This window comes from Mesoplodon densirostris, chromosome 4, assembly GCF_025265405.1.
Source record: "Mesoplodon densirostris isolate mMesDen1 chromosome 4, mMesDen1 primary haplotype, whole genome shotgun sequence".
In the NCBI taxonomy this organism is placed as follows: domain Eukaryota; kingdom Metazoa; phylum Chordata; class Mammalia; order Artiodactyla; family Ziphiidae; genus Mesoplodon; species Mesoplodon densirostris.
The window spans coordinates 35068418-35081680 of record NC_082664.1 but is presented as its reverse complement, the minus strand read 5'-3'; the positions used below and the strand labels follow the sequence as shown (position 1 = coordinate 35081680).

Below are 13263 nucleotides of genomic sequence, written 5' to 3'. Positions count from 1 at the left end.
ATCTTTCTTGTAAAATCAAGAGTGGTTATTTGACCACCTTTCGAAGCATGTTGGAAAGGCATTAATCTCCTCTGTTTGTTCCTTTGTCACAAAGTTGAGTTACATTCTTCCACCCCATTTTCTTAGTCACTGAGCCAACTGGATGATTCATTGAAAAATTCTTTTTCCCCAAATACCACAATCTGATTTCATCAGATTTCAGTTAGAATCAGTAACCCATCTAAATGTTTCTGCCCAGTGGACTCAAAGTGACCCAGAAGAATCTCAGTCTGTTTCCATCCAGGTATGGAGGTGTCTGCTTGGTAAATATCACCCACACACCTGGCACAGCCTGGCATGCTTTGGGGAGCCTGGCAGAGAGCCCTGGGATTCCGTGGAGCAGAGTGAACTCGCTCGCACAGGTCACAGAGGAGAGGGCAGAGCGGGCCTGTCGTATTGTCCTGAGCTGCTTGTGCCTGCCCCTCCACGAGGTGCTTCCCAGGGCAGAGAGGCAGGACTCCCATCTGCAGAGGCTCTCCTTCTCTTTCAACATTCACTTCACATCCCCTCCCTCCATGACATCATCCCGCACTGACCCTTTCTTTGGTCCTTTCTTTTCCTCTCACTGTTAGCCTCAAAGAGAGATTTTGTTTTCAATGTGGAAAACATATTTTAAATACTGAACATTACAGAAAATAATAAAGCAAACCCATGACTCTAACATCCAGAAATAAACAAATGTTAATATTTTATCTTTTTCTTTTCAGATTTTTGTTTAATCAAAGTATAGTTGATTTACAGTGTTAGTTTCAGGTGTACAGCAAAGTGATTCAGTTATACATATATATTCTTTTTCAGATTCTTTTCCATCGTAGGTTATTATAAGATATTGAGTATAGTTCCCTATACTATACAGTAGGTCCTTGTTGTTTATCTGTTTTATATATAGCAGTGTGTATATGTTAATCCCAAACTCCTAATTTCAGATTTTTTAAAAAATTATAGGGATAAAACCTTACAAAATTCAAAACTCCTTTGTTCCTATCCCAAGTCCATTCCTTCTCTCCCCTACACTCCTCCACAGAAGTAAAAGCTCTCCAGGGTTTGATGTATATCCTTCTCCCCATTCTGAAAAACTTTTCTACATATATGTGAATCCAAACATCAGATTTGTTTTGAGTGCATCCTAAATTTTCATAAACGGTTTATTACACAGATCATTCCACAGCTTGCTTTTTTCACTTAGCATTATGTTTTTGCAACATATCCGTGTTGATACACATAGATCATGTTCTTTCATTTTAACTGAGGTATCCATATCCATTGTATGAATGTACCACATGTTATCCATTCCCCCACTGACAACAATTTTGATTACTTGTTAACTTAATGAATCCTGTTGCCCATGTTTCTTGGTATGCAGGTGTGAGGGTTTCTCTAGGTATATATCAAAAAGTAGAATGGCTAGTCAGGGGATGCACATTTTTATCTTTACTACATATTTTCAAATTGTTCTCCCAAGAGGTTTACCAATTTACACTTCTTCTGGAGATAGGGGACCAATTCCTATAATTATAAATTCACCATCATGTTTCCATGGGCAATCTTCTTGTGTTTATTTATGGCTGCCTCTTTTATCTCTGCCATTGGGGTGTAAGTTTCCATAGCTTCTAGAGGGGTCTTCTGCACAGTGCATATGCTTTATGCATATACTTACATGATTAACTGACAGAAATTATTCTACTCCTCCTAAACTTAACTATATACACCTCCCAGAAAGGGATCTTTTCGTTCCATTCATCACCTTCATTTTCAGGTGAGGGAACTGAGTTCCAGAAAGGTGAAGTGATGTTCACTGCCTCAAAATTGGGTTTGTAGCCATTCCCCAAGTACTCAGCTGGGGCTCCTAAGATTTTTATAAAATCAGAAATGAATTTGGGCCCCCTTGTCTTCCATCATGGCAGCCCCTGTGACAACTTATCTCTCAGGCTTCATGAGCCTCTGTTGGGATACTCTAGGCCCATCCTGAATCTTGAATCCCGAAATCCTAAGCTAAGATGGAACAGTCACATTGATACAGTGATCCGTCAAGAAATTTCCTAAGTATAGTTGGGTTATAAATTTGGCTGTGTGGAACCACAGCCTAGATTAACAGTGGTGTACAAGGTAGAGGTTGACTGCTTTCTCACATAGTACTGTGGAGGAATGCAGTCTAGAGCTGGTATGGCAGCTTGGCCCCACATGTTAGTGCAGGGGCCCCGGCTCTTAGCTTGTTGCTCCATCATACCTAGGATGTTGCCCTTGTTGTCATGGTCCAAAATAGCTCAGTATCATGTCCTGCATCCAGGTAGCAGGAGTCGTGTGGGGTAGAGATTTGGTGGGAGGAAAGGGCAACCCCCTTCCTTTAAGGATATTAACCAGAAGTTACACATATTATTTCTGCCAATCTACCGATCTATGGAAAGGAAGATTGGAAAATGTAGTTGTTAACCTCGGTGGCCATGTGCCCACCTAAATTTGGGGAGTTCTGTTATCATGAGAGAGAAGAGGAGATGAATATTTAGTGACACATTTCTTTCAGAAGAGCCCAGTTGCAGAGATTAGGCCCCAGGGTACAACAGTACAGACCCTAGGGCGGGACTTGTTGCATAGTGTTGAAATGCAACATAAATATTGCAGTTTCTCAGAGTTATCTGGAAAGCGGGGTTCCAGCCTAGTACTCAATTTGGCTCAAATAAAACTCTTTTCTGTTCTTAAAAAAAGAAAAAAATGTTATATATTTAAAATGCTATCAGGACCTTCTCTGGTAGAGTCTAGAACAGAGGAGTGTCACAGTCAGTAATGCCCCCAAAGATCAGCACCCAGAAGTCTTGTTCCCCCTCCCAAGACAGAACCTCTGCCAAGCAGAAACTTAGTACCTGTTTTGCTATTGTGCACTATTCAAGAAAGATACTTGAACAAGAGTTACTCGTGCTTATAGCACAAGGCAGGGTATAAATGTGGTTCCAAAGTCATAGACTAAACACATTTTTTTTCCAAAATGTTTTCTCCTGTCTCCACTTAAAAAAAACAACAACAAAAAAAGCAAACAAACAAACAAACAAAAAGCCATGGAACAGAATGTCAGTTGGAATAAGGTTATAGAGAAAAACTTTATTCCAAGGCCTGGCCTGTAGTTAGACTAGATCCACGCTCCTCTTTTAGAACCGGGAGCCATTTGGCTATCTTTAACAATTAACAGTTAACAATTTGCATTTGTGAAAATGCCCAGGTAATAACATCAAAAGATGTTAAATCCATTCAGGTTGTTGATTTTCTTTGAAAACCTCTTCCAAAAGGACTTGGAGTTCTTTCTGGAATATGACTTAAGCTCCATTTCAGTGAGTTGAGTTAAGCAGGTATTTCTCAAGCATCTATCGTTTGTAAACCATGGTGCTCTGATGAGGTAGGCTGAAAAAAAAAAGGTCCCTTTTTTTTTTAGTAGCTCACAATCTAGTTAGCTCAAAAACAAAATACGCAATCAAAAGCAAACTGCCACACCTATTATCAAGGTTCAAACAATGGGATTTGAAAGGATAGAGGAAATAGACTCATTCCATCTAGGATGACTGAGGAAGGTTCCTGAGAGGACATGGTACTTGAACTGGATGTCAGCTCCTGAATACTGACGAAAATGGCATTCCATTGTCTCTTGACAGAAGCCAGTTTCTTTTGCTGTTTGAGGATAGATTTGGGCATGCTGTGGAATGCTGATTAGAGCCATGTGACTAATGTTGAATCATGCTGACTAATGTGTTCTAAATGGATTGATTCAACAATAAAGGGAACATTGAGAGTCAAGAGTTCAGATCCTGAAGTTTATCATGTGATGAAGTGTAAATCACTTAGCCTTGGTACTTCATTTTTTTGTCAATTAAAATGTGCTCATGATGAGAAGCCAACAAATCACCTTGACTAAAAAGTGCTTTACAAATCTCAAGGATAACAGAAATGCTTAACAACAATTCCCAGGACAGGCTTATGCAACCTTGGGTTATTCACAGTCCATACAGAATCAGAAGATCCATCACATGCTGCTCCCTAGCCATGTGAAACTTCAGTTTCCTCACACATGCCATGAGAACTGACACATAGTGCACTGCACTCACAAAAACTGACAAATAGAGGAGCTTTTGAAAAATCTTCCTATCTACCTACTGGGGCGTCTGTGTTTTTCGACAACAAATGTTGCCACAGAACTAAAAGCTTGCATTGCACACACAGCTTTTTCTCTCTTTTGACATCTCCCCAGCTAGACTGCTTGAGAACCTGGCCTTCCGTGTCCAGATGTTTACTGAATTCTGAAGGCCCCCCAAAGGGCCCAAGTTCTTTTGTTGCTCTCCAAATCACTTCCCACAGAGACTGACCAATGTCCTGAAGGAGCCCTTCAATAGGGAGGATAAATGGAGGCAGATGAAGACATGACCCCCTGAGGCTCACCCACGTCCACGCTAACAAAGGGTCTGGGGCACAACCTTGTAAGGAGCATTTTGGTCAGCAGCACCCCCTCGAGAGGCCAAGTCTCCCCCACAGGGCTGCTTTCAATGGCTCCCATCGTAGTGGAACCCCCGAGCATTTGTTAAGGGCTGGGGTATGCTAGGTGTAGCACAAAACATCTAAATCATGGCCCCCCGGTCTTTGTGAGGGCTTCCTGGCTACAGATGGCAGCTGGCTTTCTCAGGGGAAACCTAGGGGGGGTAGTAGAGGAAGCTGAAGAGGGGCTCCCGCTTCTCTGGATGACCTCTTCCCACCCAGCCCAGAAAGGCTCCCCTTTTGTCTGTAGCTATCGGCAGTCAAGCCAGGGCTGTGGGGCCTTGACCCACACCTGTGCTGAGTTTCTGGGTGTCTCAGGTTTGCAAAGCCATTGGCTCCCTGGGTAATAGACAGGTTATGTGTGTAAGAGGACTGCCGTGGGAAGGAGAGGTTTATTTAGACTGCTAGTGAGAAGTTAGTGCATTTCATGACAGCAACGGTTTTTCAAACATTCTTTCTCTCCCTCTCTCTCTCTCTCTTTTTTTCCTTTAGACCAACAGAGGCCATAGGGACACTATGACCTTTGTCTAGAGCTGATGGGGGCATGATTTGTGAAATGAAACAGGACCGGGCTGCTTGGAAGAAGGAAACGGAAGCCAACATAATGGGGATTAATTAGTTGATTGCTGTTGAGATGGTAACAGATTTGCACCCCCCCTCCTTACCATTGAGCCAGCCATCTCAGACCTAGCAGGGAAGGTGAAGATGAAGAGGCCTTTGTTCGGGTCTCTAGATGCTTGGGGCTGTAGGCTTTGCCGCCATGGGATGGCAATAGCCATAATAATAATAATTTGCACTTATATAGCACCTTTCAACCAGCCACCTCAAAGCGGTTTAACCACATTAATTAATTAAAGCCCACAATCCCCCTGCAGAGAGGAGGAGGATGACTAACAGGATTTGTAATTACAGGAGGGAACGTTTCCGAATAAAGTATTGTCCACTAAATAAAAAGAGTAGGTGTAAAGGAATTGGGGTCTCCAAAGAGTAACTGATTCAGAAATGAAATCATGGAAAGATGGGGGAAGCTGGGGGCGGGCATGGGCATGAGGGTCTGCTCTTTTGTCAGGGGGAGGTCGATGGGCTCAGAATTCACTGACAGGTTCGGATCCAACTGAGAAACGGGACATGTATGGTATTAGTGGCATTTGGAAGGTCATTAGTGGTACACCTATTGTGGTGTAAATTCAAGTTTCACTGGTACATTGTGTAGAGCCCTGCAGAACAAAGAGTGAGATTCCTGCAGTATTTAATAAAGGATGAAATGATTTCTTTAGATCTAAAGCCCAAGGCTGGGCCAGTCAATTAGCAAATAAATCAATTGGTGACCCATAGGATAATTTAGTCGTTTCTAGCAGAACACCCAGCCTACCCCCTCCTTCTCCCGTGAGGTTTCCAACCAAAGCTTCAAGGCTGTGGGCTTTAGCCCCTTCAAAGCCAGGTATCAGATCTTCCCAGCCTTTGGCACGGGGACCCCTTTTACCCAGATTGTCGGTGACACTCAAGCTGCCTTCTGTAGAATCACTTTGTATCTGCTCCCCTTCCGAGGTTTTTAAATGCCTTGGATGCTAGAATCAAGTCTTGTCCTATCTCGTGTCTGCTGTCAATGCCCAGCAGAGTGCTGTGTACAAAGTACCCAATCGGTGAAGAATGGTTGGATGACAAAATCCTTTAACAACTCAGCATTTGTTGACTACATACCAAATGCTAAGGCAAAGCTCAGAAAATAGGCTATGTGTATTACAAGGAATGGAAAAGACTCGTGTACTCCTAACTATAATATAAAGCAGAATAAAATAAAGTTAACATTATAGATGTACGCCCAAGCCACAGGCTGCAAGGGCCAAAGGAGGAACATTTTCTCCAGCTGGAGTGAATCAAGGAAGGTATTCCTGGAGAGCAAACAATGCGCTGGGCATTGGAGGGCAAGAAAGATTTTGATGGACCTGGAAGCGGTGGAGGATACAGAGTTTCCAGACTGTGGTCATTTGTCTCGCTCTGAGTGAGGTGCCTTTGGAGAGCCTGTGGTCTTCAACAGAACATTTGTGAAAACCAAGCTGAATTTTTGCAGCTGATTCAATGTACATTTCCCGTGAATTCTTGAATATGAATTGGCTATTTTCAAACAGCCAGGGACTATAACGAAAGTTGAGAAAGATAAATTTTGTTCTCTGTAACTATTAGTTCAGTCTCTCTGCAATTTCACTGTCCACCAAGAAAGAAAAGCTAAGCGGTTCACACATGAACCTGGGCACTCAGGAGTATCTGAGAAAGGTATGAGGAAAACATGTCTCGATCCCAGATGTCAAAGATTAAATGGCTTCCTACTTGAGGCCTTTCTTTTTTTTTTTTTTTTTTTTGACCCCAGGAAACAGTAAGACAGTACTCTACCCCCAGTGATTGACAGACACATCAGTCCCTGTGCGCCTCCTACTCCAAGGCGTTTCACCACGAACCGTGCTGCCAGGACAGGACCTAAGCACTGTCTTTGCATTGTGCCAATACTCAGTGCTGCTGTGTGTCTCACACACACTGTATGTGCATCTGCTTATCTGATCTTCCCCACAGTTTCACAAGGTAGGACTTCACATTCCTTCTTTGCAGATGAGGCAGGAGGCAAGAAAAGTTCAGGCTCTTGCTAGAAAATGTTGGAATGTGGATTGGAACCCAGGTAATCTTGCTTCTTCCTCTCCCCACTCACCCCTGTATTATTTCTGTTCGTATCTATTACAACCTTTCTTAGTCATCCTCACTAAAGTACTCAGCACAATACTGTACACATAATAGAAATTCAGTGAATATTTTCCAAATAAAAGAATCATCAGAGCAATACCGGTGGATGGATCTTCCAATGGGAGAAGTGACTGAAGAGAATATGGTAGACGTTCCATCCCTGTCTCCTTCTCTTTTCACCATTATTTTTAATAATGAGGAGACATGCATAGGAAAGGTGCCCCCAGGGAATAGTCACATGGAAGAAGACACAGGTGGCATTCATGAGCTGAAAATCTGCCAAACTGGTACCACCCATGGAACGCTAGAGAGGCATCTTGAGTTGTTAATTACTTTTATTGAACTTGGATGCGATGAAGTCATTTCTTGGTGTGTGTGTACATATACATATATAACGCCAAGTCCAACTTTTGTCTCCCTAATGGTACTAGCCTCCTAGTTACTCTGTTGATGTGCTGCGGTCCTCGTGAAGATTCAGAAGTGTGTGGTCCCTATCAGCCCACGGAGTGAACACTTCTGGGTTAACCCAGAATTGCCTAACTCTATGCCTAGTGACTTTTAGTTGTATGTTGTGAGCAAAGTTACTGCTCAGGGACGGGATTGTAGAAGTTTGTCCTGCAAAACCAGGATTGCCAAATGAGTATTTTGGAGTTGGGTGATGAGGATTAGGTAATGGAGGAGAGGGGAATGAAGGCAAGAGGAAGTGCAAAATATCAGATTCTGTCCTAAAAATCATGGTCTTAGAACCACTTGGGAGGGTCATTTTTTCCCCAAGCTTTGGTTTTAATATCATCACCATCACTTTTGTCCTACAGCTATGAAAGGACCCTCTTTATTCCACTACAGAATTCACCAGAGGCTACTTTTACTCCAATGAAGGGAGCAGTCCATCACACTTCTCAGATGAATATCCTAAGTGCGAGAGAAAGCACATTGCCTACTTCTCTGAATTTCAATGAGGGTGGGGTTCAGATACAGCACAGGTGCTCCAGAACTCCAAACAGAACTGGGAGGAGAGATGACCAATAAATAGCGGGCATAAGTCAGGACAGACTTGGTTTTGCTGCTTAAACAAACAAGCCCATGAAATCTCAGTGACTTAAAACCAGGCCTGTGCATGTCTGAGAGACCATCCCGGGAGGCTGTCCTCCATGTGATGATTCAGTAGTTCGTTTCAGTATCAACATGCACTTCACCCTCGCCATTAGGAGGGGAAGAATGAGAAGGGGGTTGAGCACTGGCAATTAAGGGCCTCCTCTAAGAAACAACACACATCACCTCTCTCATGACCAAGCAGTCATGTCGTCCTTGGAGTTGGGAACCTCGTCTGTATTTGGAATGGAAGGAGAACCGGAGATTGGCAAACACTTGTAATGTCTGCTGCATACTGTAGACCCAGGGAGCTGGCAAATGTCTCCTTCTTTCACATCCACCCCTTGTGCCTTTCCCTTGGATTACTGGGCATCTGTCAAAGACTTACAGGGTAGTGTTGAGAGTTGAAGACCAAATAGTTTTGCAGCCCATTTTAGTCCACAGGTGACCTTTTTGAAAAAGAGGAGTAGCCGGGGAAAACCAATTAACTCTGGGTACTTTTCCCTTGAAGCTATCAGATACTAATCACTCTGGGAAAAGATAATGGGTTAAAGGGAGCCATGGCCCGATGTCAATAATACGTCTAAGATAGAACAGCTCACTTTGAGTTGCCCAGGACCATCATGCTTTGTGTGAAAACGCTTCTGGAAACATGCCCTTCTGCTTCCATTCCCTCCCTTGTTACCGGACATGATTCAAATTCCCTCTAATCCCTGCGACTTTTCCAGAAAGCAGATTTCCCAGCAGCAGAAAGAGAAGAAAAAGAAAAACTTTCCCTTATTATTCTTCCAATAATGAATTCCTGCTCTGAGTGGGCTGCTTCCATGTGTTTTCAGTCAAGTGCTGATGGCAGCCTTGCTGGGGGACATTTCCAAGAGGCTGTGGACATAATAGATGAGGTCTCGTATTGACAAGAGCTGCTCTCAGTTTTCCTTCCAGTTTAGCCCTCCTGAGCCCTGAAATCCGAGATGAGAAATGATTCACGAGATCTCGCTGGTGAACCAACATGGCTGCCACACCTCTCTGCTGCTTTTAACTTGGTAAAAACTCATGGTTTTAAAGCTTCCCTCAGAGAGATGTGTAGACCTGAATCTTAGTAACTTAGAAACGACTTACCTTTCTTAGACCAAACCAGTTCTTTGTAGACGCCAAGATCTCCTTTCTTTAGGACTGAAACATAGTCTTGACCTGCCTTGACATCAGAATAACAAAGGGAAAAATTAGGTCACACCATTTCCTGCCTAAAACCTAATCTCAAGTACACAAGATGCTTGCAAATAAACAGTGGTGGTACGTCATGTTTGCTAAGGGAACCAGCCTACTCATTTTCCCCAAAGAAAATGTCTTCAGATAATAATTCAATTTTAACTTACCTACACAGAACTTGTGCAAACTGTTAGTTATAGTTGGGTCTTTCCATTGAGAAAAATCTCAGTTACCTTAGGTAAAAGGGGACAGGTGTTGTTAAGGATACGGGTGGTCTGGAATTGGAGAGCCTTGAGGAGCAAAGGCAACCCTAGGGATTCATTTCCTTAGAGACTCTGCTTCTCTCTGCCTATCTGTCCAAGGCAACTCTCTCTCCCAGCAGACCTGCCCTACATACTATAGTTCTGCTTATTCAAACCTCTTGAGCTCCTCTCTCTCCACCTCAGCCTTTCAACTCCAAGCCCATTGGCTTTTTTCCTTGGTATTTCCTAGTTAGAATTCCTAAGAGAGAATATGATTGGCAGAGGCTCATCTTATTGTTTTGTCTCAGTTAACATCATTGGTCACTAGCCAGCCAGTCCGCTGTGGGCTGAAGGAGGAGCTGAAAGCATGGCTGCCTAAACAGCAGCAGATGTGGGCAAGGCAGCTTCCATTAGAGGCGCCCGTGAGCGGGTGAGATGGATGATGAAGTGGAGTGTGCTCTTGGTACCCTTAACTGGATTGCTACACAGATACGCATTCACTCTCTTGCTACTACCTCCCCTTCTCATCACTATAGACCGGATCTCCCCTGTTGCAGCCTGGTCCCCCATTATTGCTCATCCCTCAACCCCGGACTCCAGTATCCGACTTCTCATTCCGTTAAAGTACGCCATCACAGGGACTTCCCTGGTGCTGCGGTTGGCTTGGCCTCCATGCTTCCAATGCGGGGGGCTGGGGTTCGATCTCTGGTTGGGGAGCTAGATCCCACACACGTGCCCCGGCTGGGAGTTTGCGTGCCACAACTAAGGAGCTGGTGAGCCACAATTAAGGCCTGCAAGCTGCAACTAAGGAGCCTGCTGGCTGCAGCTGAGGAGCACACGTGCTGCAGCTGGGGAGCCCGCAAGCCACAGCTAAGGAGCACGCCGGCTGCAACTGAGACGCGGCACAACCAAATTAATTAAAAAAAGAAAAATACCCAGCCACGGAGGTGTATGACTAGTGAGTGGGAAGGAAGAGGTCTAACATGTATTTGAGAATAGAAGGAAAACTGGGGAAGGTGTGATATGGAAGCAGGAATGGAAATAAAACCCTTTCTTAGCTAAAGAAAATCTCATTCCCACCAGGACCAAGTCCCTTTGCTCTTTCTCCCAATCTTTGCAGCAATTTCCCTCTCCCCCAAACCAGACATCAACAGAAGCAAGGGAAAGTTCCGCTGAGGAACACTGACCTAGCAGAAAGGGAACGTATTCTGGCTCCGCCAATCCCCCAGACCTTTTTCTGACCCCTGTGGGGATCCCTAGTCCCCATCTCAGACCCTTGCCTTTCCCCGGCCCCCATCCTTAGGCCTCAGGGAGCCCTGGTCCCAGACCCTTGAATAATACGTGCCAAACAATTTACTTTCAGACTAAGGTTTAGAACACAAGTGAAGGACTCTGTTTAGATAAGGTCTTTGCCAGTAGTGTCCTCGCAAGATGCACAAAGCTCTTCATTGGCAGTTTTCACAAATCTTCGTGATGTTTTTGGAGGACTGGTCACGTGTGGTGTTGCCCTATTTCAACTGAGTCAGAGAAATTGTGCTTTGTCTGAATTCACACATCAACCAGAGAACTAGGAGGAGAATTGAATTGTGATACTGAGCTTTGCCTTTTATTCATCAAAGACCATCGCCTGTATACCTCATCAGATGGTGGTAAAAACCCAACCCCATCCATCTACATTCAAATTTCAGTATTTCCATATTCCTCTCAGTGGACATGAGGCTAGAAATTCATTAAAGGGAAATCTAAACAACCCTGTATTTTCCTGCTCTTTCCTGAGCTCTGAATGTGTCACTGTTGATTAAATCATTGGTCAAACCTTGTCCTATGACTGACACTTTTATCTACTGACTAAAATTACAGTTTCCCTAGGAACCTAAGATGGCAGGGAAGGTGGTTCCAATGGTGCTTCTAAATCTGCTGCTGTGGGATTCTAGAGCCAGTTCCTCTGGATCACTTCCAGATCTCTGCTCATTTCATTTACAGTCTGGGGTTGAAGTCTATTGCCATTGGCTGTCCCCTGGGATCTGAGAACTAATCTGGGGTTTGTCCAACCTCTCTCTCCAACACAACCATCCCCCTTCCACAGTCATTACAACTCTAACAGCTTGAAAGTTGATGCAAAGATGCAGCAGAAGCCAGTTTGGCTTTCTCCCAGTTCTCTAGGCCCCTCTGGGGTTAATCAGCAACCACCTATCTTTGTGTTAATAACATAAGCCTCTCTAACTAGAACACCTGGAGGAAACCCATAGGAAGGCTTAAGATGAAGCCAATTCGGCAGTAATTATTCTGACAATCAGTCTGTTTAACCTGAACTCAGACTCTCCAGACAAAAACAGCTTGCTAAATCCAAGCACCTAACTGGATGGACCAGTAACTCTTAATGTTCCTTAAGCCAACTTGAGTTTTGCTAGTACTTTTCATTCCCACATCTCAGCTCCAAAGGCTCCTTATGCTGTGAATGTCAGGCAACATCTCCCCCATTTCAGGTTTAGCAAAATGTCCGGAGTGCATCCCACTGGTAGAATTCTTTAATGGCATCTTCCCAGCCCTTTCCCTACCCTCCCAGCCCATCTGTTGGTGGGGTTCACACCCCTGGAGAAATAATAGGCCTTCTTAACTGGGACTGCTGGCCACTTCTCTTAGTAACTAATCCAGATGCCCTTAGGTGTTAGGTGATTACCTGTGCCAAGGAAACGGGCCAGGGGCTGGGGAGGTGGAAAGGGTGGGCAGGGGACACATGGAAAACAATCCCCTGCTGTATGCATCTGCTAAAGCTGCCATAACAGAATACCATAGAAGAGCTTAAACAACAGACATTTATTTTCTCCCAGTTCTGGAAGATAGAAGTCCAGGATCAAGGTGCCAGCAGCTTTGGTTTCTCCTGGGATCTCTGTCCTTGGTTTGCAGATGGATTCCTTCTCGCTGTGTCCTCACATGGCCTTTCCTTTGTGTGCACTCCTAGTGTCTCTTCCTCTTCTTGTAAGGACACCAGTCTTATTGGATTAGGGTCCTGCTCTTCTGATCTCATTTAACCTTAATTACTTCCTTTTAAAGGCCCTACCTCCATATATCGTCATAGTGGGGATAAGGGCTTCAATATATGAATTTGGGGGTGGGGATACAATTCAGTCCATAGCACCTGCCATGATGCTGTTTCCCTCAACAGATCATCTTCCCTCCTCTGATGCTACCCTTCTAATACTGAGTGAGAGAAAAGTAGATATTGGTCAAGAAATGGCAGGTGTGACTCTGTGCTGTCAGTTTGAGAATGGCCAAGCTAGGTTGGGACACCTGAGACAGAGTAAAAAGACAGATGGATGGATAGATCCATGAAGGGATGGTTGGATGGATAGACAGATGGATGAATAAATGACTTAGGTAGTGTGTTGATAGCACCAGGGCACATATTACCTTATACTTCTTTGGAGTTGTAGTTTTT

At 44.1% G+C, this 13263-nt stretch overlaps 1 protein-coding gene and 1 long non-coding RNA gene across 6 annotated transcripts in view; one reads left to right on the top strand and one right to left on the bottom strand.

Moving 5' to 3' along the window:
• The window catches only part of RAD51B (RAD51 paralog B), a 657748-nt gene that overhangs the window by 605409 nt on the left and 39076 nt on the right, over positions 1-13263 (top strand). The window contains exon 11 of one of the 5 annotated variants that reach the window (XM_060098039.1): positions 9304-9389. The exons of 3 other annotated variants lie outside the window; for them this stretch is intronic. In XM_060098039.1, coding sequence (XP_059954022.1) covers positions 9304-9320 — 17 coding nt within the window. In that variant the 3' untranslated portion in view covers positions 9321-9389. Of the gene's footprint in view, positions 1-5043; positions 5510-9303; positions 9390-13263 lie in introns of those variants that run through there. One more of the 5 variants, XM_060098038.1, reaches the window with a different exon arrangement.
• On the bottom strand, positions 3206-9973 carry LOC132489092 (uncharacterized). Its single transcript, XR_009531839.1, has 3 exons — positions 9750-9973; positions 9493-9568; positions 3206-3429 (listed from the first exon to the last, which is right to left on the bottom strand). It is a non-coding gene; the product is annotated as an uncharacterized LOC132489092 (long non-coding RNA).